At 39.8% G+C, this 24,115-nt stretch overlaps 1 protein-coding gene across 3 annotated transcripts in view; it reads right to left on the bottom strand.

Annotated features, from left to right (window-relative positions):
• Positions 1-9,431, bottom strand: part of LOC308536156 (synaptotagmin-like protein 5) — a 154,014-nt gene extending 144,583 nt beyond the window's left edge. For 2 of the 3 annotated variants that reach the window (XM_081115219.1, XM_081115220.1), the window contains exons 1-4: positions 8,366-9,431; positions 4,577-4,683; positions 2,474-2,566; positions 1,810-1,875 (exon numbers count right to left, since the gene is read on the bottom strand). Coding sequence is in view for 1 of the 3 variants with exons in the window: in XM_081115218.1 (XP_080971344.1) it covers positions 248-292 (45 nt within the window). In the remaining 2 variants the exon portion in view is untranslated. Of the gene's footprint in view, positions 1-247; positions 403-1,809; positions 1,876-2,473; positions 2,567-4,576; positions 4,684-8,365 lie in introns of all 3 variants that reach the window. The other variant, XM_081115218.1, reaches the window with a different exon arrangement.
• Positions 9,432-24,115: the final 14,684 nt, after the last annotated feature.

Raw genomic sequence — 24,115 nt, 5'->3', positions numbered from 1 at the left:
TCATCTATCAGACACCATATAAACTACAAACAGTAGTTTGCAGTATCAACATTAAATTACATTTTATTCTTTATAAAGTCCTATCTGTGTGAAATTGAGTTTTTGGCAGTTGCTGTCACAAAACACAAATATTGCATAAAAATCAATGTAGAACAAGAAATTAGCCCTAGCTGGTTTGGCTCAGTGGATAGAGCATTGGCCTGCGGACCAAAGGGTTCAGGGTTCAATTCCAATCAAGGGCACATACCTCGGTTGCAGATTTCTCCCTGCTGGGGCCATTGTCAGGGGTCATGCAGGAGGCAACCAATCAATGTGTTTCTCTCACATCAATATTTCTCTCTGTCTTTCCCTCTCTCTTCTACTCTCTTTAAAAACCAATGGAAAAATATCCTCTGGTGAGAACTGAAAAAAACAAAAATGAAATTAAAGTGGTGCTGTCCAATCAGATTCCAAGATTTAACAATTCATGTAGTGCCAACAGACACACATATCCCATTAGTAAATATTAAGGGCTATTTAATAATGGTATAAAATATTATTTTTCTCTCAGTTTATGTATATTATTTTTTCAATGGGCTAAATTGTCAGGATACCAGTGCTTATTGTTTTATTTATTTTTTACCCAAATAATTAATAAATTGGCTATTCAGGTATTACTTTTGGTCCAGGAGCGCTATGAACATACCACTGAGATACTGTAGGCTCCCTGAACTGACAAAGTTTTAGAATATCTGTTTTAGGTAATGCAATGTTGCTGGTCCATGAACTATCATTTGAGTTTCAAGGCCTTCAAGAATAAGCCCCAAACTCCTCATGTTATATATGAGAAAATTCTGGCTCACAGAAATTGTTGGCAGCGCCAAGACATACAACACGTTCTGCAGATTTTTAGTCTGAGGACTTCCCTAACATACCTCACACTAGTTCCTTGTATCACTAATTCGTGGCTCACCACATTGTTCTGTAGCCACTATTCAAAGAAGTTCCTCTGTAAGCAAGGGGCCCTATAGATGGAAGAAAATTTAAGAACTCACAAATGCTTAAGCTTGGGGGAAATTTAGGCAGTTAAGGAAATTTTACTACTAACCAAACTTTATGCTCTTAACCAAGCCAATGCTGTGATTTAAAATAGAGCTTTCTCTTGCTCTCACTCTTGCTCTTGCTACCTCTGTCCGTCCCTTCCTCCTTTCTACTCTATCTAAAAGCAATGAAACAATATCATTGGGTAAGAATTTAAAAAAATAAAATATAGGTATTTATTCTAAAGGTATCTTATCAATGGTAAATAATTTTGGACCATGTATCTTTTGACTAGTCCTCATATTCTAATGTTTAATGAGTGTTTTTTGGGGGGGAATACTTGGATTTTGATAATTTTATTTACCTTTTATTTATTTATTTATTTATTTATTTATTTTTAAATTTTTTACTTATTTATTTTTTATTTTATTTATTTTTTACAGAGAGGAAGGGAGAGGGATAGAGAGTTAGCAACATCGATGAGAGAGAAACATCCATCAGCTGCCTCCTGCACACTCCCTACTAGGGATGTGCCCGCAACCAAGGTACATGCCCTTGACCGGAATCGAACCTGGGACCCTTGAGTCCACAGGCTGATGCTCTATCCACTGGGCCAAACCGGTTAGGGCTGATCATTTTATTTACCTTTTAAAAGAGAACCTCTGGTAAATTGAATACAAATCAGAAAAAGCTATATGCTGGAAAATTGCCCACCTAACTAGATTTCCTGTACCATAAAATTTGTGAAGTACGGTTGGAAAGAAGGAAAAGGAAAGGTTGAAAACTCACAGTGTCTGAGTCAACATCAGGCACATTTAGGTAGGTCCATTTCTTGTCAGAGCCGGCTTGATAATTCTTTAAGGATGTCACACGAAGGTCAAAAGGAAAAAAAAAAGGTATTAAAATAACAGATAGAAATTAGAGAAGCAAAGAAAAAAGTTACAGACATATAGATGGGTAAAAGGTAGCAGGGGTTCCTAAAGGCTACCTCTTAAAGAAAGCCTGAACACTAAAGTAAGAAGGGTTTTCATTCTGTTGGCAGTGAGAAACTATGGACACTGTTTGACTAGGAGAGAAACCTGACTTGATATTTGTTTTAGGAGAATGTCTGCCAGCAGTGTGGAGAACAATTAAGGAGTTAAGAGAATGGTGGCAGGGAAATGTATCAGCAGAGAATTGAGAAAATTTATTGGCTTGAGCTGAACTAAGGACTGAAGAGGTCTTAAAGCCTATGTGAGGACCAAGGAAGAAGAGGGAAGCAATGAGAAGCCTTAGGAAAAGTCTACACAAAATTAGACCAAAAAGTACTCTGTGGGCTAAGGACAAGTGGAAGACTATAATGACTTAACTCACTAACAGACATTGTCCCAAAAACATTCATATGCCCTTTGGAAGTGAACAGAAAATCAACAAAAGAAAGAATAAGCTTCCAGTGCATTAGAGAACTGCTTACTCTTGACAGGCCACTTGCTAGGCTGTAGGTGTTTGCAGAAAACCTGGAGGACACTACATCATCAATACTTTCTTCAGTTTCTTCCGAGGAGTCCTAAGGAAGGGGGAAAATATCAGTGGTTTGGTTTACTGTTTTCCTAGAAAGTCATTTCACTCCCCAAATCACTTTCTTTTTAAAATACCTGAAAAATCATATACAAATATCTAGAAATCACCCTATTCTAGGTTTTTCTCTTTTGCTATCCATTCAACCTGAATTATATCATCAGAGGAGTAGGGCCTCCTTCCTAGTGGAAGCTTTATGGAAAGAGAATGAAATTTAGAATCACACAGACCTTAGGTGATATCTAAGGTGATTTACTTTGGGCAATTAAATTATTTTTTAATTAAAAAGTGTTTGATCTGTGCATGTATGCATTTGTGTGTGTGTGTGTGTGTGTGTGTGTATACTGTCAAGATGGGTGCTCCAGGTGACACTCCAACCAACTGAGCCACCAGCCAGGGCTAAAATCATATTTCAATGGTTTATATTAGTTTTATTAAATTTGTATTTTTATTAGGTATGACTGTTAAATTTTGTCAATAGTTTTCAGCATCTAGCAAAAATAGTTTTGTATTTTCTCCTTTAATATATTGAAATATTAGCTATGTAATACATATTTTTACATAGATTAATTCTTCCATTCATTCTTAGAATAAAACTTAGTTATCCTTATTGCTATATTTTTCATTCACTGCTAGGTTTTACTTATAGTTTTTAAATTATTTTAAAATCAAGTTTGTGAGTGAAGTTTATAATAGTTTAAAACTATGAATTTGAAGATTTTTTAGAGTTTTTAAGATCAAAAACATTTTTATAATATTGGAATTAACTGTTCTGTAAAGGTTGAGAACAAGTAAACTTTGAAACCATTTGATCTCATTGTTTGCTTCCTTTTTTTTTTTTGGTGGTGGATTTTAAGATAGTTATTATTTATACAACTAGTGGCCCAGTGCACAATATTCGTGCACGAGGGGGTGTGTCCCTCAGCCCGGCCTGCACCCTCTCCAATCTGGAACCCCTCGAGGGATGTCTGATTACCAGTTTATGCCCAATCCCTCTCACAATCCGAGACCGCTGGGTCCCAATCACTCGCCTGCTTGCCTGCCTGATCCCCCCTAATGACTCTGCCTGCTGGCCTGCTCACCCCCAACTGTCCCCCCTGCTGACTTTCTTGCCCCCAACTGCCCTCCCTTGCTGGCCTCATGGCCCTCAACAGCCCTCCCTGGCCAGCCTCATGGCCCGCAACAGCCCTCCTCGGCTGGCCTCATGGCCCCAAACTTCCCTACCTGGCCGGCCTCATGACCCCTAACTGTGCTCCCCTGCCGGTCTCATGGCCCCCAACTGCCCTCCCCAGCTGGCCTAATGGCCCCCAACTGCCCTCCCTGGCCAGTCTCCAGGAAGGTCTCCCGGTCTAATTAGCATATTACCCTTTAATTAGTATAGATAGTAAATAACATTGAGTTTTAGAACTGTAAGTTTCTTGCTTTGCTTTGGAAAAATTATATTATTGTCATTTAATACTTGTGTTATATCTTTCTTCCATGGAGTTCAAATTGCATTATAGCAATTATAGAACTCAGAATATCACAACATTAGAAATGGAAGTAACATTACCAATAATCTAATTCAACTTTCTCATTTTATAAATTAATTTTCCAATAATTTAGTCTTATTCAAGAAAGTAGTTTATTGAGAGTAACTTGAGATGTAGAAATGTTCATATAAAATACATAGTCAGATTAAATCCAGTATTATTTCATTTAGAAAATGTTGATATTTCCCATTTCCCAGGTTTACATTCAGTAATGTGCTTTTAGGTAGGAATTGAAATTCCCAACAGGTGTTTCTTAAAGATAATCTTTCCAGATTAATCTGATTACCTCTGATTACCTCTTACCTTTACTAAATCATTCCTTAGTTATTTTTGTATGCTGGTTGTGAAGAGATTATTGTATATCCTCACTTTACCCTCAACTCATCCTCATGTAAAAGTGGACAAGTTTTGAACAATATCATGCCTTTTCCCCATGATCATTGGACTCTTTTCTGTATCCAACTTACCAAATCTTTGTCTAAAGCCCCAGGGACATACTTGCTTCTTAAATTTACAGTATCTTTTAAGTCTTCTTTAAATGACCCACTCAAATCTAACTCAGATTGACTCTGGTCTGGGGGAAGGAAGAGAAAAGGAAAAATATGAATCACCTTATTTTCTACAAGTTTTCACTTTTCATTGTAAATCTTTCATCTTTATTCCAATTCTTTGTAGGCATGGGACATAGTGTTATGAAAGCAAGTGTCAGACTCAGTAACTTCCTGCTGTTTATGCTAACATACTTTCATTTTAATAACATTTTGAAATTCCCTTGAACTGAATTACCAACAGTGATGTATTCATTTCTCCTTTGATCATAGGAAACTAAATGCTCTATTACAAAATGCTAATTTTAAGGTGTTTAAGTCTTCTGTTTTGCTCATAGATTTTGAAAAACTCTCTCAGAATGGACCCTTAAGCTTAGAAAAAATAAAACATTAACCATTCTTGATTTTAAAATTTATAAATCAAATAAAAGGGAGTGGCTACAGGTAAGTGGGAGAAAATTCTATTTTCTTTAGGTACAAGAACATTTTATAATCAGAAGAATATGTTTCTTTTGAAAATATAAGTTAAAGAACTATACAGTAGTCAGTAATGCTGTGGAAAACTTATCAAGACACAGTTTATTTCCACAGAATAGTTCTATGTCAAAGCCCCGCTGATGTAGATATCATTGCTTAGAAATAAGAAAGATTTAAGAGAGCAATCAAGTAAATAAGTTTGAAATGGTAAGTGATATAAAGTAGAAGTATCTAGCATAGCACCTGACACAGAGTATATACTCAATAAACAGGAAGTATTCAGAAGTAGAAATGCAGCCTATAGGACAGTGGTCGGCAAACCGCGGCTTGTGAGCCACATGTGGCTCTTTGGCCCCTTGAGTGTGGCTCTTCCACAAAATACCACATGCGGGCGCGCATGTACAGTGCTATTGAAACTTCGTGGCCCATGCGCAGAAGTCGTTTTTCGGCCTGGACGAGTGTATTTTGAAGAAGTGGTGTTAGAAGAAGCGGGGGGGGGGGTGTCGGTTGGTCGGGCGACAGGAGATGCGGCGCAGGCGAGCCAAGGGATACGCAGCGCGAGGGAGGCACGTGCGATTCATGCACGAGTTGAGTGAGCCAGTCAGTCATCAGTCTCATTGTGCAGTGGTTAGTGCTAGTCGCGTCTGCAAATCGTGCGTGGGTGACAAAAGTACCTACTCGAAGCATAAAGTTACCTGTATTTTTCCAACCAGCTGCAAATCCTACAGGTATTTTTGTCATCAATTTAAGAATTATAATTCTTTTGTGTTGGTGGCTATATTACTATAAAATGAAACATTTTTTTAGGTGCCCTGTTTGAGATGGCTACAAAGAAGAAGCAAGAAAAACGGAAGACGAAAACCGTGAATTTAAAGTTGAATGTACCTACCTATATAGTTTAAGTTTAAAAAATTTGGCTCTCAAAGGAAATTTCAATCCTTGTACTGTTGATATTTGGCTCTGTTGACTAATGAGTTTGCCAACCACTAGTTTAGGAAGTTCACTTCTAGCCTAGTTTAAAAGGTTTCATTTAATAGGTGAACTGATTTTCTAATCCTAAGCAAAATGCAACAATAACCACACTCATTTAGAAAACCTTTTGGGAGCTACCTGTCTAGGAGAGACTCTGACTCAGCATACAGAATCCAGATTTAGGCTTTATGCAAATATCATCATTAAGTAACAAGTAACATTTTCATGTTGAGAATTTTGTCATGATTTTAATTCTACATATGGGACCTAAACTTCATAATTATGACCAATTTCTCTGAAGAGTTTCTTTATTCATAGGTAATAAAATTACAACATAATATCTGCTACACTGGGTTATTGTGATAATGAAGTGAAATTATATATTTGAATGTACCATATAAATGAAAGGGGTTATTATTAATACCTTAATACTGCTTGCAAATAATTCTTTATTTAAACCACAAAATGGTTAATTTTTTCTAGATATAGGGCATTGCTGACCACCAAATCAAGAAGAATTAACATTTATGTTAGAAATTAGAATTTAAGTTAAACATGCATATTAAAAACTCTCAGATAATCATTAAAAGAGAAATGGTGTATATACTAAACTAGAAGGAAGGGAAAAAATGGAAAGGGTGGGGAGACATCAATATAGAACAGCATTTAATGCCCACAAGAGAGTAAGCTACACCTGATTTAGTCATTTTGTACAACAGAGCAGTCATATTGTAAATACTCAACCTGTGGGTCGCAACCCCTTTGGGGGTCGAACGACCCTTTACCAGGGGTCACCTAAGACCATCGGAAAACACATATATAATCACATATTGTTTTTGTGGTTAATCACTATGCTTTAATTATGTTCAATTTGTAACAATGAAATTGGGGGTCACCACAACATGAGGAACTGTATTAAAGGGTCGCAGCATTAGGAATGTTGAGAACCACTGATCTAGAAGAAAGCAGTAGAGAAAGAATAAAACCTAGAACAAAAGCGAGGTGAATGGAATATATAAAGTAAGATAGTAGAATTAATCCATACCTACTGGCAATCAAAATTAATGCAAATTGACAAAAGTCAGATAAATTTTATGGTATGTAAATTATATTTTAATAAATCGGTTAATTTTTAAAAAGTTGATTTAATCACACTATTGTCTATGCCCATGGGTTAAATTCTTCCCACCCATGCACCCCTGCCTTCCCTCTGAGATTGGATAGTCCGTTCCATGGGGACAGAAGGTGGGTACAAGCTAGAAAGGGTCAATAGGGGAAAAGGGGGACATGTGTAATAATTTCAACAATAAAGATTTTTTTAAAGTTAATATCCTTGAGCTCTGGGCAAGTGTCCCTCCCTGCCTTTCATATCAAATCAGCCAATTATATTTGGTACTAGAGGCCCGGTACATGAAATTTGTGCATTCACGGGGGGGGGGGAAGGGGGGGAAGGGGGTTCCCTCAGCGCGTCCTGTGCCTTCTCACAGTCCAGGAGCCCTTGGAGCAGTGGTTCTCAACCTTCCTAATGCTGCGACTCTTTAATACACTTCCTCATGTTGTGGTGACCCTTAATTTCATTGTTACAAATTGAGCATAATTAAAGGATAGTGATTAATCACAAAAACAATATGTAATTATATATGTGTTTTCCGATGGTCTTAGGTGACCCCTGTGAAAGGGTTGTTCGACTCCCAAAGGGGTCGCGACCCACAGGTTGAGAACCGCTGCCTTGGAGGATGTCTGATTGATGGCTTAGGCCCATTCCCCCGCAGGGCTTAAGCCAGCAGTTGGACATCCTTAGTGCTGCCATGGAGGCAGGAGAGACTTCCACCACCACTGCTGTGCCCATCAGCCATGAGCTCAACTTCTTGCTGAGTGGCCCTCCCCCTGAGGGAACACACTGACCACCTGGGGGCAACTCCTGTGTTGAATGTCTGTCCCCAGGTGGTCAGTGCGTGTCATAGCAACCAGTTCTCTGCCATTCGGCCAATTTGCATATTTCTAGTAGCCTTTTATTATATAGGATAGCTCTGAAACTTGGCAGTGATGCCTGCCAAGTGTACACTTAGGAAATAGATTTTGCATAAATGTAAGAGGCTCAAAACATCACCTGGGACCACCTATAAGTAGTTCTTATGGAGTGGGCCTACCACCATGGGTCCAAAAGAATAGACAAGTTTTTTCTAAGGCATGAAAAGAGTAAGCTACACCTGATTTAGTCATTTTGTACAGCAGAGCAGTGATATTGTAAATACCCACCTGAGGAGAGGGAGGCCCTGGACACTGCTATGGAAGGTGTGCCAGAAGTGTTTGTGCAATGATTCTTTGTGAAGTCCTCTGAGGTGCCTTCAATGGCAGCCAAATCCAAAGAATTTTCAAAACCATGTTCCTTCTCACAAAGTAAACATTAACAGAAAAAAACATTATACTGACAATAATTTACTTTAAAATCCTTCCACAGAAATACACTTCAGTAAAGCCACATTTAAGTATGTATTCTTTAGAAGAGAGTTGATATTTGGAGGACCCTCATAAGGAGTCCATATAACTCTAAAACTTATTAATAATTACTCTCTAATTAATGCTAATGAAGGCTTTGGAAATAATTTTTCATTCACAAGATCTGGGAGCATTCTACTATATGGTTAGTAAGTGATACAGGTACTTCCAACTTACATAAATTATGTATAAGAATCTGGCAATCTTCATACCCTCAGAGTAGGCTTAAAACTATGGCCCTATGCTTGTTCCCCTTTCAACATTCTTTCTCCTCAACCACCCCTTACCTACTCCACATCCATTTAACAGAAGACCATGCCACCTTTTCCATTTAGCAGGCTAGATGATCAGAACCTGGTTGGTTACATTGTTATTGAAATGGAACTTTCATGAAAGGGGCTTATCAAAGTTCATAAAAGGATAAAGAATGGGTACTTCCCTAATTTAGAGGAATCGGTGATTTTTGGGTACTGTCTTGCTAATAAATGCTTGTGTAAATTGCAGAATTCAGTCTGAGACTTGCTTTCATTGTAACATATAATAAAAGAAAACTCTGTCCAAAATGTCCCTGGGCCCATAAGGGCTTGGCTGTTATATCACTCCAACATTGCTTGAGCATTAAAAACATAATTTTGAACTTTTTAGTAACTGAGTCAAGTTTAAATGTCCATGGAAATGATACCACAATGTGATAATGATCAAATATAAAAGAAATTTTTAAATTCATTTTTCCATAACAATAAAAAATGCTTTTAAAAATTCTACAGGAAGGAATTTCCTCCTTGTTGCCCATACCTTAGACACTGAGGGACATTTTGATGAACTCACTCCAGAGAGATGTGGCTCTCATTTGCTTAGCATGCTAATCACTGCAGCTTCAATATAGACTGTTTTTGGTCTTTGATTATTTTCTAACACATACTCCCTATAATAGGAAGGATATAGCTCCTAATTACTTGCTGTATACCACCTAGATTTATCATAAGACTGTCACAGCGGTCAAACAGATAAATTAGTTTAGGTCAGTTTTCACCAACTCCTCAAAATATTGTTCATACATTGAGTCCCCCAACAAAGTAAGACCAACTTCCTTAGAAACAACTATGTTGACAGGAAATTTTCCAATTGTCACTCTGGGAGGATAATTACTATTGAACACTAATTTCCCCATTAATATTGTACAGTCATTAACATGCAATACATACCCTGGAGATTCAGACTGTGAAACCTAAAGTTGACAAGTTACATTATAGCAGAGGTCAGGTTAGAGACTTTGATGTTCTAAGAGTTTTTCATTTTAAAAACTTACTTCTCACATGCTAAAGAAGAAAAGAATATTAAAACAAAGAGATGTTGAGAAATGGGACTAATTTGGGAGAAGTTATATTGATTATCATCTCATTCTGTATACTTCTTCCATTCATCATGAAAGAGAAGTGTGCTTCTTAAAGTACTGTTCTGTCTTACGTTTATTCAACAGAAAATATTTCTTTTTATGTCTCATATAAAAGACTAGCTAGATCAGCTAGAATGCAAAAGTTAGCGCAACACAGGCTATTGCCTAAATATATGTACATATACTCAACTCAGTTCTAGGGAATTTATGTTGGGGAAATCTAAATGTTGTTTAATAAAAAAAATTCATGTAGAGGCTGCCAATTTTTAGGGTATTAGCACATGGCAAGGGTGACATTTTCCCCTCAAAAATGGTACTTAAGAAGATAATCCTTGTTTTGAGAACAAACTTGACTAGCTTACTGATCATTAAACTGATAGTCTTCTGCTACCCAAGGCTACAGCTGCCCAGCTATTAAATTTTTTAAGACTTCTGTATCAGTTATAAATAGCACCCTTCCCAGTCTATTCCCTTCCCTGTGCTTTCCCTCCTCCATAACCCTAGTTTTTCCCATAATGCAGGTAATGTGTGGCATATAAGGGCTCCCAAGATATTTCCCTAAACTTGTGCCAGTATTTGCTCTGATTGTTCAGTTTCCCTGCAATACCAGTTCCTAAATACTTTGAGGTTCATTCCTTGTTAGGTGACCAAAGAAATGAATATAATTATCAAATAGCCATGTATTTTTCTGGCTATTGAATAGTACTGCTTGCTGATCTTAATATAAGTATTTAAGAAATTTCAAATATGGCATCTCTATTATCAGCAAGTACAATTTAGACTACAAGTGTTTAAATATATCTATTATTATTAAATCTGTCTGAATGCCTTTTGGCTATTCCTTTTAAAAAATCTGTAGAATCTGATTACTCACAACCTCCACTTTTATCTTTCTTTCCTGAAGCCCAGTCTCTGACATGGCATTTTGGCTTCTACTCTTATTCCCCAGATCCTGCATAAAAAGAAGCCATATCATGTCACTCCTCTGCTCAAACCATCTAATTATCCCTATCTTATCCAGAGTAAATGCCAAAGTGCATACTGTGATCTGCAAGGTTCCATCTGTCCTCCTCCCTTCATTCATCAGCAATAGCCACACAGACTGTCTTACTCTTCCTTGTGCATATCACTCATGCATACACCTCAGAATCTATGCACTGGTTGTTCCTTCAGGGGCATTAAACATATTTTAGATATTGGTTGAGCAAAGCCACTGATTTTTCAAGGAGGTCGCCCGTAAGTAATTGGAACAGCCATCCAGTAATGTACCTGCTGAATATAAGTGGTGTTCTTTCCTGGAGGAATTATTTACTGCAGACTCCTACATGGCTAATTCATTCAGATCCTACAAGTATTTGCGTGACCAGGACTGGCATATAGCAGGCCCTCATTAAATATTGGCTGTCTAAAAAAAAGCTATAGTTTTTATATAAGGTTTGTATATATATATGGTTTTCTGCTTAATCCAAAAAATCTAGTGTTGTTCATTCATTCAAAAGAGCAGCTTCCATATACACACATATATTATACACACATATATTATGCAATTTAAACATTCATTATGCATTGACCCCTTATTTTAACAGATGTATAGAAAAGAAAACTAGAAAATAATTTCAAGATTCTACTTTTCCTTATTTAAATCAGTTTGCAAAAATTTTAGTGCATTCAACATCTTGAGAAGTAGCACGGAGTATCAAAATCAAAGATTTCTAAAATTATTTATATGTTGTTTAAACCATATAGCCATTTAAACCCTCATCACACAAATTCCACCTCTAAACCTGTTCCTTCTCTTTACTTCTACTGCAGGCTTTCTGTTGGGAGCTAAGTATGCAAGAGGTTCAGTTCTGATAAAGAAGCTTCTACCATTAATCATTGTAAACAACATGCACTGAGATACAGAGAGTTGAGAACCAGTAATGTCATGGTGGTGAGGTCAACTCCCAGAAAACTGATGTCCCTTCACATTTGTGTACTTACTCTACTGATGACTGGGATCATGCTGCATGGGCTTGGGGCTGGTGACCTGTGAGTGACTGGGGTCATACCACTGCTCTGGCTGCTCCTCAGGGTCCCAGGACCAACTTCCTTGTCATTAAGATCTGATGAACCAGTGCTTCTTCTAAATGAGAACAAACATTCTGAATTAACATGGAAACAGAGTAGCAACCAAAGACAAAGTCATGGAAAAGCTTTTAAAAGAATAATGATGACATAAGGAACCACATGAAATATACCAGAGCCATATCATCACCTATCATGGCACCTTCTTCCTCAAAGACCTTTAGGGGATCACTAGGTTAAACCCTCTTTATCTGACTCTGGAGTTTTTGTCATTGAGTTTCATCCTACCCTTCCAACTATATCTTCCACTGCTCACCAGCATTCTTTCAGCCAGTCTAGGTTCCTTACTATCCTGTCAACTCACCATGCTCATGATCATGCTTCTTCCACCTCTAAGGCTTTTGCTCATGTTCTCCTGATGGAAAATGCCCTATTTGTCCCTCTCCATTCATACAAATCTTCCCCATTCTTCAAGGCTCATATGAAGTCCAGCCTTCCCCACCAGAACTTTCCTGTCAGTCATAGGCCTTGTGACTTACAGTCTTTGCCAAACTATATAGCACTTGACTACACAATACCTTGCTTGGCCTTCTAATTGTTCCACATATATAGGCCTGGGTGCCTCTTTCAACTGTGAGTGCCTTGGGACAGAATTCATGATGTATTTACCATAATACCTCTAGCACCTTCATAATGCCTCAGTACATATTTAATAAAAGATTGGAAATTATGTTTTTTTTCTGTATTCAATGACTGACTCATGGTGCACATTTAATAAATATGGTATGAAAATAATGACATTCTGTAAATAAGCTTGACTCAATTTCATGTTTGTTAAGTTATTCCATTCCACTCAATAATGATTAATAAAAAAATAGTTACAGCCCTTAAGGTGATCACAGATTTTCTCATTAAACTAGAGGCTCAGTGCACAAAAATTTGTGCACTCAGGGGGGGGCATCCCTCAACCCGGCCTGCGCCCATTCACAGTCCAGGACCCCTTGGAGAATGTCCACCTGTCAACTTAGGCCCACTCCCTGGGGGATCAGGCCTAAGCTTGCAGTCAGACATCCTTCTGGCAGCCAGGAGCCCTCGGGGGATGTCTGACTAAAGGCTTAGGCCCCCAAGGGATCAGGTCTAAACTGTTAGTTGGACATTCTTAGTGCTGCCACGGAGGTGGGAGAGGCTCCTGGCACCACCACTGTGCTGGCCAGCCATGAGCCAGCTTCTGACTGAGTGGCACTCCCCATATGTAAGTGCACTGACCACCAGGGGGCAGCTCCTGCATTGAGCGTCTGCCCCCTGGTGGCCAGTGCTCATCATAGCAGCTGGTCATTCTGCCGTTCAGTCAATGTGCGTATTAGCCTTTTATTATTATTATATAGGATGTCCGTAATTCCCCCCTTTTGTCCCCTCTACCCAGCTCTTGCCCCCCACTTCTCTCTGGCCATCACCATACTGTTGTCTGTGTCCATGGGTTGTGCATATATTTTCTTTGGCTAATCCCTTCTTTAAATTCACTTCTTTAGATTTTTATTTTCAGAAAAGTGCTTATAACTGGACTATTATATATTTTCTATTATATCATTTAGAATTAAGATATTTTTTAATTGAACCCTTTTAAATTTTAGCACAATTTAATAAATTATGCTAGAAGCAATTAGGAGATTTTTCATGTAATGCATATACATTTCAATTAATATTTTATTAATTTTTAATTTTTTAATATTTTAATTTGAAATAATCTCATACATGTAAAAAACCTATAAAATACTACAGCATATTATATGTTCCCTACACCCAATTTCTTAGGTGTTAATAATTTAAACATAACCATTATACAACTAACAAAATTTGGAATATATTTTTCTTATAATCTCTTTAATGTTACTTAATCCATTTACTTTGTTTTTGTTAATCTTCACCCAGGGATATTTTTCCATTGAATTTTAGAGAGAGTGAAGGGAAAGGGAGAGACACATTGATTGGTTGCCTCCTGCACATGCTTTGATAGGGACTGGGGATCAAGCCAGCAACTGAGGTACATGCCCTTGACTGGAATCGAACCTGGGACCCTTCAGTCCATGGGCTAATGCTCTATCCACTGAGCAAAACAGGCTGCAGCTTAATTCATTTACCTTTCATCTATATGTGTCTTTATATCTAAAGTGAGTTTTGTTTTTGATTCACCCTCATAATCTGTCTTTTAATTGGTGCATTTATGCCACTGACTTTCAGAGTGCTTACTGATAGAGTTACTACCATATCAGGCGGCTGCTGGGGCTTCTGGGGCGGGCCTGCCCTGGATGGTGGCACACTGGTGGCTTGCGCTGTTCTGCCCTGCCTGCAGTACGCAAATTAGCCGCCATCTTTGTTGGCGGTTAATTTGCATATTGCACTGATTACCCCACGGTAGGTGTAGCGAAGGTATGGTCAATTACCATGTTTGTCTATTATTAGATAGGATAGAGATTCATAAGTAAATATAAGTTTTGACAATTAGAGTAGAAGAGAGTGTTTTTACTTTATTATTTACCCTCAGTGAGCACAAAATATGCTGCGGTAAAATATAAGCTTTATGTATTTCAATCTTTCAGTAAAATTTTAATAATTTATAAGTATACCTATAATAATGAATTTCTTATTGTAAAAGTGCAGCAGTGATAGTGATTAGGACTTATAGTTGAGCCAATAAGAGGAGAGATTTATAGGAATAAAGAAAGTGTATTTTTTTTTCAAAAGAATATCTGACTGTGTATTTGTCATTAGCAAATGATAAATCTGGCAGAAGAACTAGCAGTGACCATCAGAGCTGTCAAACACAGCTGATAAATTTTTTTAAGCCTGTGCATCAGAGAAGCCACCAAAATCAAGTATGTCCTGACTGATACTATCAGCTGCCGCCACCCTCAATGATTATGCAAATAGCAGCTGCATTTACTGAGTATTTTCTAGATGTTAGACACTTTCCATTCAGCAGCATCCCTGTCTTAAAAAATGTATTAATGTTCCTATTTTAAAGATGAAGAAACTAAGTCTTGGAGAGGCTGAACAGTTATTGCATGCATGTATGAATGTACTAGTACATACACACACATGCACACACACCTCCAACACACACACACACCACAACCACCACCACACTGTCACAGTTAGTCCATGACAAAGTCAGAAGAAAAACTGAGAATTTTCTGCTTACTCTAAGCCTGTGCTCTTGTAGTTTCTCATATTGTTTACTCATCATTTCACCAGGATCAACTTTTTACAACCAATTAGGTTCTACACTGATAAAGTGAGATATCAACAAAAAGGTAATCGAAAGATCAGAAGCTGGGATTAGTGTCTTGGAATGTGATTTTAAAAACTATGAAAGTTATCTGGTGGCATTCCTTTGATACTACATAGAAACAGTCTCTGGCTTTGTCTTCCTAGATATGGCACTCTGAATAAATTATAGTACTATGCACTCTGCTCAGGAGGGGTCTAAGATTGTGTCTTTTGATTCTGACAACAAGATAATAAAATTTTGTGATTAAATAGAGTAAATGAATTATAAGTTGGTGATTTTCCTGAGCCCTCCTACCTCAGGTGCTACATTTATACATTTGACAACAGTTAACCATATTCATACCATTCCAAACGATTCTACTCACCTCAGAAGTTCCATTTAAAAGAGACTTAAAGACCTACCTAGTAATGCTGTGTTGTGACTATAGGTATGTACTCTCAGAACAATATTACCACAAAAATCTCTCTACCTACTATTTTAGGTAAAATCTCCTTTAATAAGAAAGGCTAGGAGTGAATCTCGCAGAAATGAGCCAAGAAGTTATGATCCAAAGGGATACATGTGGATAGTTATACTCTTGTCTGTGCTGAAGGTTCTCTCTAACCCAAATGGGTTTGAAAAAGTCCCATTATAAATTAGCTCCCACAGCCACTGAAGTTCTAGATAGATACCTCAGCTGTGGGGGCTGTCACTGAGAACTCTGGGGTCTAAACACAAAGCTGGGCCCCCCAGAACAGAGAAAGGTGCCCACAAAACACATGACTATAAAAATCATCAGTGTTGCTGTCAGGGGAAGATGTCTGGAAATGCAGGCATCCTCTTAAAGTGCCAACACACAAAATTTCATGTGCAGCCACTCACATTGGACTCAAGCAGAGGGAGGGCAGAGTGGACTGGAGCTGTGTAAGAATAATCCAGGGTTGGGAGCTCAGAGGTTAGAGCTCAGAAGTCAGACACCCTGGCTTCCTGTGCTGAGACATTCCCTCATGCTCCAGAGATCATCTTTCTTAGGCAGAATTTTGCTATCCAGGCAGTTTTTGCCTGGAAGGAAGACAGTTGAACCACCCTATTGAAAAAGGCCTGTGGGAAGGCTGGGAGTGTTAGTGGGGGAGGTAAGAGATCAACCGAAGGACTTATATGCATGCATATAAGCATAACCAATGGACACAAGACACTGGGGGGTCGGGTGAGGGCATGTGCCGGGAGGTAAAGGAGCCTGGGGGAAGGTCAATGGGAGGAAAAAAAAAGGAGACATATGTACTACTATCTGTAATACTTTAAACAATAAAATTAAATTAAAAAAAGAAAAAGGCCTTGCCTAATCATGTGGAGTTTCTGAGGCTCATTAAGATACTGATAATAACAATTATCCTTCAGGCAAAAGAAATTTCCCCACCTTGTTGGAAAACCACTCACCCCAAGTGTGGACAATTACCTGAGACTACTTGAGGCTGAATCCAATCAGTCTGCAGGCAGAGGTGGGTTTCTGGAGGCCTTGAGTATTTACCTGATCTAATTACTCAGAAATAGCATTTGGGTCCCTGCCACTGCCACTGTCCCAGATGGTGCAGCCAGCTGGACCTCAAGCAGACACCACCCTGGACTGCACAGAAAGGCAAAAGTCAGAGAGAATGCAAGCACCTGAAGGTGACATCTGCAGGATCAGCTCTGTAGGTAAAGGGAATACAGTTCAGAACAGGGACAATAAAGGTGTGAGACTCAAGGCAAACCCAGCCTCTGGGCTAAGGAGTGCCCAACCACTGGACTACTAGGGCAGTGGTCGGCAAACTCATTAGTCAACAGAGCGAAATATCAACAGTACTTCTTCAAAATAGACTCGCCCAGGCTGAAAACCAACTTCTGCGCATTGGCCATGAAGTTTCAATCGCATTGTATGCCCGCACCCGCATGTGGTATTTTGTGGAAGAGCCACACTGAAGGGGCCAAAGAGCCACATGTGGCTTGCGAGCTGCAGATTGCCGACCACGGTACTAGGGGATTCAACCTCTCAGACCTCAATCAGGTCGCCCAGATCCAGAAAGGGACAGTGACTTACATTTACCTGCAATACAGAAGCTCTCAGGAGGCTCAATATAGACACACCAAGGGACCAGATTCAGTAACATCAGAAAAAAATCCAGTGAGCCCCACAAACAGTGGACCCAAAGCACCTGTATAACATCTGCAAAACAAAATTGGGGTTGAACCTCCCTGGCAGCAAGTAAGAGGGGAGATCCCTCCTACAAATGGGACATCAACAATCAAGTCCCAGTTACAACAGGGGAGCCCAAATAACACACACAAGCGGCACTCCTAGAGCATCCAGCTCAGATAAACAAAAAGACTGCACCATAAGACCACTCAAAACACTTTCTACATAAGGCTATCCCACAAAGACTGGGAGGCATAACAGTTCTATCTAATACATAGAAACAAATACAAAGAGACAGCTAAAATGGGGAATAAAAAAACAACAACCCCCAGATGAGAGAAAAGAGGAATATCCAGAAAAAGGCTAAATGAAATGAAGGAAAGCAACCTATCAGACATAGAGTTCAAAGCAATGGTTATAAAGATGCTTAAGGAACTTAGTGCAAATTACAAGATCATGTAAAGGGTAACAGAGGTCATGAACAATAACCTGAAAGAAATGAGGAATGATATATCTGACATCAAGAATATACTGGAAGGGATTAAAAGTAAATTTGATGAAGCAGAGGATTTAATCAGTGATTTGGAAGACAAGGCAGATATAAATACCCAATTAGAGGAGCAAATAGGAAAAAAAAAAATTAAAAAGCAGGAAGGTAGTTTAAGGAAGCTCTGCAACAACATGAAACATCCACATACCAGAAGGGGCAGAAGGTGAGCAAGGAACAGACAACCAGTTTAAAGAAATAATGACAGAAAACTTTCCTAACCTGGTGAAGGAAAATGTCACACAAGTTTAGGAGGCACAGAGAGTCCCAATCAAGATGAACCCAAAGAGTACAACACCTAGACACATCATAATTAAAATGACAAATGTTAAAAATAAAGACAATCCTAAAGGCAGCAAGAGAGAGACAGAAAATTATGACTTATAAAGTAGTTCCCATTAGAATGTCAGCTGACTTCTCAATAGAGAGACTTCAGGCCAGAGGAAGTAACATGAAATACTCAAATTAATGAAAAGTAACAGCCTAAATCCAAGGCTACTGTATCCAGCAAGGCTATCATTTAAAATTGGAGGTGAAATAAAAAGCTTTCTATAAAAAAAAAAAAGGTTAAAGGAGTACATTACCACCAAATTAGCAATGCAAGAATTGTTACAGGGACTGTTTTGAGAAGAAAAGGAGAAAGGGGATCATAGGAATAAAGAAAATAACAATGGCAATAAATATCTATCTACACTAATAAAAGAGAAAAATGGTAATTGGCGTACGATGATACCCTTTCCATTGGCTAATCAGGGCTATATGCAAATTAACTGCCAACTAAGATTGGCAGTTAACTGCCAACTAAGATTGGCAGTTAACTGCCAACAAGATGGCGGTTAATTTGCATATGTAGGCACAATGCAGGGAGGCGAAAGGGAAAGCAGGAAGAAGCCCCCTGCCACTGACAGTGATCGGAAACCCAGGGGGGAGCTAAGAGCTGGGGGGCAGGGCAAAGGCGGCCTTGGGGCCGGCTTTGCCCTGCCCCCCAGCCATGATCGGAGAATCAGGTGCCTTTTCAGCCCTGGCCAGTGATAGCAGGAAGTAGGGTTGGAGCCAGCAATGGGAGCTGGGCACGGTCGAAGCTGGCAGTCCCAGGAGCTAGGGGCCCTTTGCCTGGGCCTAAAGCGAAGCCCATGATCGCGGGGCCACTGCAGCTGTGGGTCCCCGCTGCCTGGGCCGGACGCCTCAGCCAGAGGCATCCTGCAGAGGCAGGGGCGGAGCCCACTCAATCACAGCCCCCCCCCCACCCCCCGCTGCCACTGCAGGTCCCCGCTGCCCAGGCCGGACGCCTAGGCCAGAGGTGTCAGGCCTGGGCAAAGGGCCAATCCAGTGATTGGAGGGTGATGGGGGTCAACGCCTGAGGGCTCCCAGTATGTGAGAGGGGGCAGGCTGGGCTGAGGGACACTCCCCCACCACACACACACCCACTGCACGAATTTCATGCACCGGGCCCCTAGTCAATAATAAACTTAAATGTAAATGGATTAAATGATCCAGTCAAAAGACATATGGTTTCTTAATAGATAAGGAAACATGACCCATATATATGCCAAATATGAAAGACCCACCTCAGAACCAAAGCTACACACAGACTGGGAGTGAAGGGATGGAAAAATATATTCCATTCAAATGAAAGGAAAAATAAGCTGTTGTAGCAATACTCATATCAGAAAAAATAGACTTCAAAACAAAGGCCATAATATGAGACAAAGAAAGCCATTTCATGATAATAAAGGGAATGACTAAAAAAGAAAGCATAACCCTTTTAAACATATGTGCATCCAAAATAGAAGCACCCACATACATAAAAAAACTATTGATTGAAGCAGGGGGTACTGCGGGGGTGAGGCCGACAGAGCCCTAACGAAGCATGCCCTACTGAGGAGACCAGGTTCAGTGACGCAGATCTAAGTTTATTGTGTAAGTGCAGCAACATATATAACATTCTAGACCAATCAGAAATTTACACTATCCTTAGGGCAGCCAATAGTAGGAAAGATCAGGGTAGTATGTAAGGGCTCTAGGAGGTCTGCTCAGGTGGGCGCTGCCACTTCCCAGTGTGCCGAGGAAGCTTGTATAGGTGGAGTGTGCTCACGCCATTGCATCTGCCACTGCACTGAGATAAATCTCCTGAGCTCTTCCCACATCTCCCCCTTCTTTTCTTATTAGCGCCTGCTGGAGGTGTATGATCATGGCTTGCTGGGCACTTAGCTTAAGGAACATGTATAAACAGCAAAATAATACTATTCCTATGAAGAATCCTACTATCATGACTCCCCAAATGAGGAGGTTGGCTGGGTTTAACCAGGAAGTTAGATGGCTGAGGGCATCACTTAAGAAACCAGACTTAACGGGTTTCACTTGGGTATTATTGCATGAGGTGCTAGGAATATCCACCCTTGTCCCGGGGCAGTCCCCTTATCTAGAGTCCACTTAAGGAGGTTAGGGCTACTGCTCTCAGCCCATACCATCCCATTCTATGGCAATGAGACCGGTTCCGCTCCGTCACAGGGTAAGCCCACAGTACAGTTAGACACTTGGACAGTGGGGAATTGTGGGCTGTCAGCGCTGACAGGCAATGAGCACCCCTGGATGAGGTATGGCCGCCCATACATGTTGTGCTCGCGCCTGAGAGTTTGCTATTATGATGGCACACATTAATAGGAATAATGTCCCTACTGACAGATTGCCTTCTGGTGCCATGCGTGCAGCTTGGTCCTGTAAGTTCTTGATGTCCCCCCCCGGTAATGTTGTGGGCTCGTCGATGTCTTGGTCATCTCCGCTGCTGGGGTTGGCTGTCCTCTATGGTCAGGTCCTCCATTTCCTCTACAGGGGGTGATGATGGTGGTGTTCTATGGCTCATCGTTGGTGGTGCAGGGTTTGATGTTGCGGGCAGGAATCCATGCGGGATTTTTTTCACCTTCTGGAAAATACAAGCAAACCCTCTCTCTTGGGTTAAGAGTGGGTCGGTGCCCTTCCAAGCCCCAGTTAGTGGATCTCTCCACCGGACCAAGGGGAGAGGTGTTGGTATGTCTCTGAGACCTCCCCAATGTTTAAAAATGGGAGGAACACCGTCAGGGGCAAAATGAAAATAATTGAGAGTTAATAAGGCCTGTTGTAATAGTTGTTGAGGCATGCCTGTATTTCCCCCTTCTTTTTCTTTTTGAATCTGGGTTTTTAATTCTTTGTTCTGTCGTTCTACTATGGCTTGTCCCTGTGGGTTGTAGGGTATGCCAGTAATGTGTTTGATGTTATGTTTTGTGAGGAATTGCTGAAAAGCCTCGCTAGTGTAGCAGGGACCATTATCTCTTTTAATTTCCCAAGGGAAGCCTAATGTTAAAAATGCTCCCTTGAGGGTTGCTATTGCGTGGTGAGTCTTTTCACCTGTGTGAGCCTGAACATACATGGCCCCAGAGCAAGTGTCAATGATTACATGTACATATTTGAGCCTACCGAAGCTCAGAATATGGGTCACATCTGCTTGCCATAAGGCATTGGGTTGGAGCCTCAGGGGGTTGACCCCTTGTGGCTGGAGGGGGCCTAAAGGCAATAGGGGGCTGCAGGTTTTGCATGCCCATATGAGATGCTTACAGCTAGAGAGGGTTAAATGAGGAAATAGCTTGTGCAAGCTAGTTGCCTCTATCTCTGGATTGTTTTTTCTCTTGTCTTCATGGCTGGAATATTCCTGATAATTTCTCTCTGTTGCAGGAATCCACATGGTCTTGGAGTTGTTTTCTGAAAATATATAAACGTATTCTTGACCAAAGGTTAATAAAGGAAACTTTACTTGGGGTTCTATTTATTTTTGCTTAAATGAATTTCCTTTGGCTTATTTTGATACCACATAGGTTTTTCATGGGTGTCTTGCTGTTAGCATTATAAATGAAAAAAAATTTTCTAGATGTAAATTAGTTACAGGATATTTTTCTTTACATGGTATTTTTTCCACTATCCTCTCTTTTTTGATTTAATTATTAGGAGACTTTTTGGAAAATATATAATGCAGTCTAGAGAACTTTAAATTTTAATTTTTTGCACAAAAATATGACTGCTTTAGGTTCATTGCATGTTAAGCAATTTTTCCATGAAATGAAAATTTTGGTTAATACTTCTTGAGCAAATTTTAATTAATCTGAAAACTTGACTACTATTTTACTGTCAAATTTAATACTCTAACAACAATCTTAGTTTACACTGTAAATATTAATGGAAAGGATTATTTTGCATCCTTTGAGAAGGCCCTGAGCATTCCTGGTTTTAGGCTGGATTTAGATATAGGGTAGCTGCTGTTAGCCAAGTCTCTGTTATCTGGGTACCGATTTCAGCTGGACCAAGCCTCTTTCTGTTATCTGGGTCCCGATCTGAGCTGGGCATGGGAAGTGCAGCAGCCATGGGGGCAGGAGACCTCCCTCAAAAGGGGTGAGTGTTCAAGTCCCTGCACAATTGGGGGGGGGTGAGGATCTGTGCCACACCTCTGTTGAACCCCAAGTTCTCTCCTACTGGCCCCTGGCTGTGCCTGTCTTAGGTCACCCCTCCCTGAGGGTGTCTTACCCGTCATTGACTACTAGCCATCCTCTGGGCCAAGTAGGGTGATGTGAGGTTTAGTTCTGTCTCCTTGGTATTCTATATCCCTCTGGCCTCCATGCTCAGCATCTGCCTTTGGATCCCCGCACTTGCTGGCGGGGCCCCAGCATTGATCACATATCTTGGGGAACCCAGGTTTCTTCTCCAGAGAGGGTCCAGCTCACACCATTGGGCGAGAGATAGATTTATGGTACTAGCCACTATGAGGCTTCAACCTCAGCATGAACAGAGAGCTCAGGCAACAGCTGTGGGCAATTGGAAGTGGGACCCCCTTGGCAAAAAGGGGCAAGAGAGGTCAATATAGAATGCTTAAGTGCCTTCCCAGGGGGCCTTCCACACAGTGGAAGGGATTAAATCCTTTCATCTTCTTATTAAATTGCTGGCAAACAATTAGTTTGTAAGCTTGTTTGGAATAAATGTATAATATGCTGTTGTAAAATATTAAAAATTATTAATGAGCTTTTGTTATTTTAAATTATATCTTAAAATTCTACTGCTGTATTTTAAGAAATATTATATAAAATAACTTGTTTTGCCCTTTCTTAGAGGCAAAAACTCAAGATATATATTTATTAATATTTATTTGATAAAGCTTTCCATGTGATTTCAAGCACATTAAATTGGCTTTATTAAAAAATCCTTTAAGAAGAGAGAATAAAATTTGAAAACATTTCAGGGTCTATGAAATGTCTCAAAGTCATTCCTTGGTTATAGTACTGTTTATAATTATTAAGAGATATCAATTAAATTAAAACTGACAAGATTTTTTTTTTATACTTTAGGCATTTAGTTATCACAATTATAATTTTTCCCAATTTAATTTAACTAGAACTTTAAACTCTTAGCTGGCAAGTTAAACATTCAGGACTTCTTTAGATTAATAAGAGGAGGTGCTTCCTTTCTTGTGTAATCTTAAGTATATTGTATTAATCTAATTTAGTATTGGAAGGGTTAAAGAGAAGAAACCTGGACAGAGATAAGTTTGCTTGCTAGCAGCTTGTCCTTGAGACCTGCATACCTTAGATAAGCAAAAACCAACAAATAACTCTCTCTCCCTGTTCTCCATGGAAACGGCCTCTTTTTCTTTCTTTCTTTCTTTCTTTCTTTCTTTCTTTCTTTCTTTCTTTCTTTCTTTCTTTTTTCTCTGCATTAACCATTTGGATATCAGGAATATTGTTGCAGATCCGGTGGCATTTGCTGCAGCTGTGGGGTTAACAATCACAGGAAAGAGTCCAGGGGTCTCTAGCCCTAAGGACTTCTTTGCTCTATCCCTCTGGCTACACAAGGATTGATATATCCCCGTCCATGGATTATCATCCATGTCCCCCACGAAAGGATTACTTGGGGGCCACTGGGCAGTTAAACTTTTTGTTCGCTCTGCAAGGGGAAGGAGGAAATGACTCTGGCAGGAAGCCTCCTGGTGAGACTCCCCTGCTTTCACCTCGCTTGAGGTTTTTCCTGTCTCAGTATCAGCC

Source organism: Myotis nattereri, assembly GCF_964212035.1.
Source record: "Myotis nattereri genome assembly, chromosome: X".
Lineage (NCBI taxonomy): Eukaryota > Metazoa > Chordata > Mammalia > Chiroptera > Vespertilionidae > Myotis > Myotis nattereri.
Note: the sequence above shows the minus strand (reverse complement) of the source record. Positions and strands in the feature narration are given on the sequence as shown.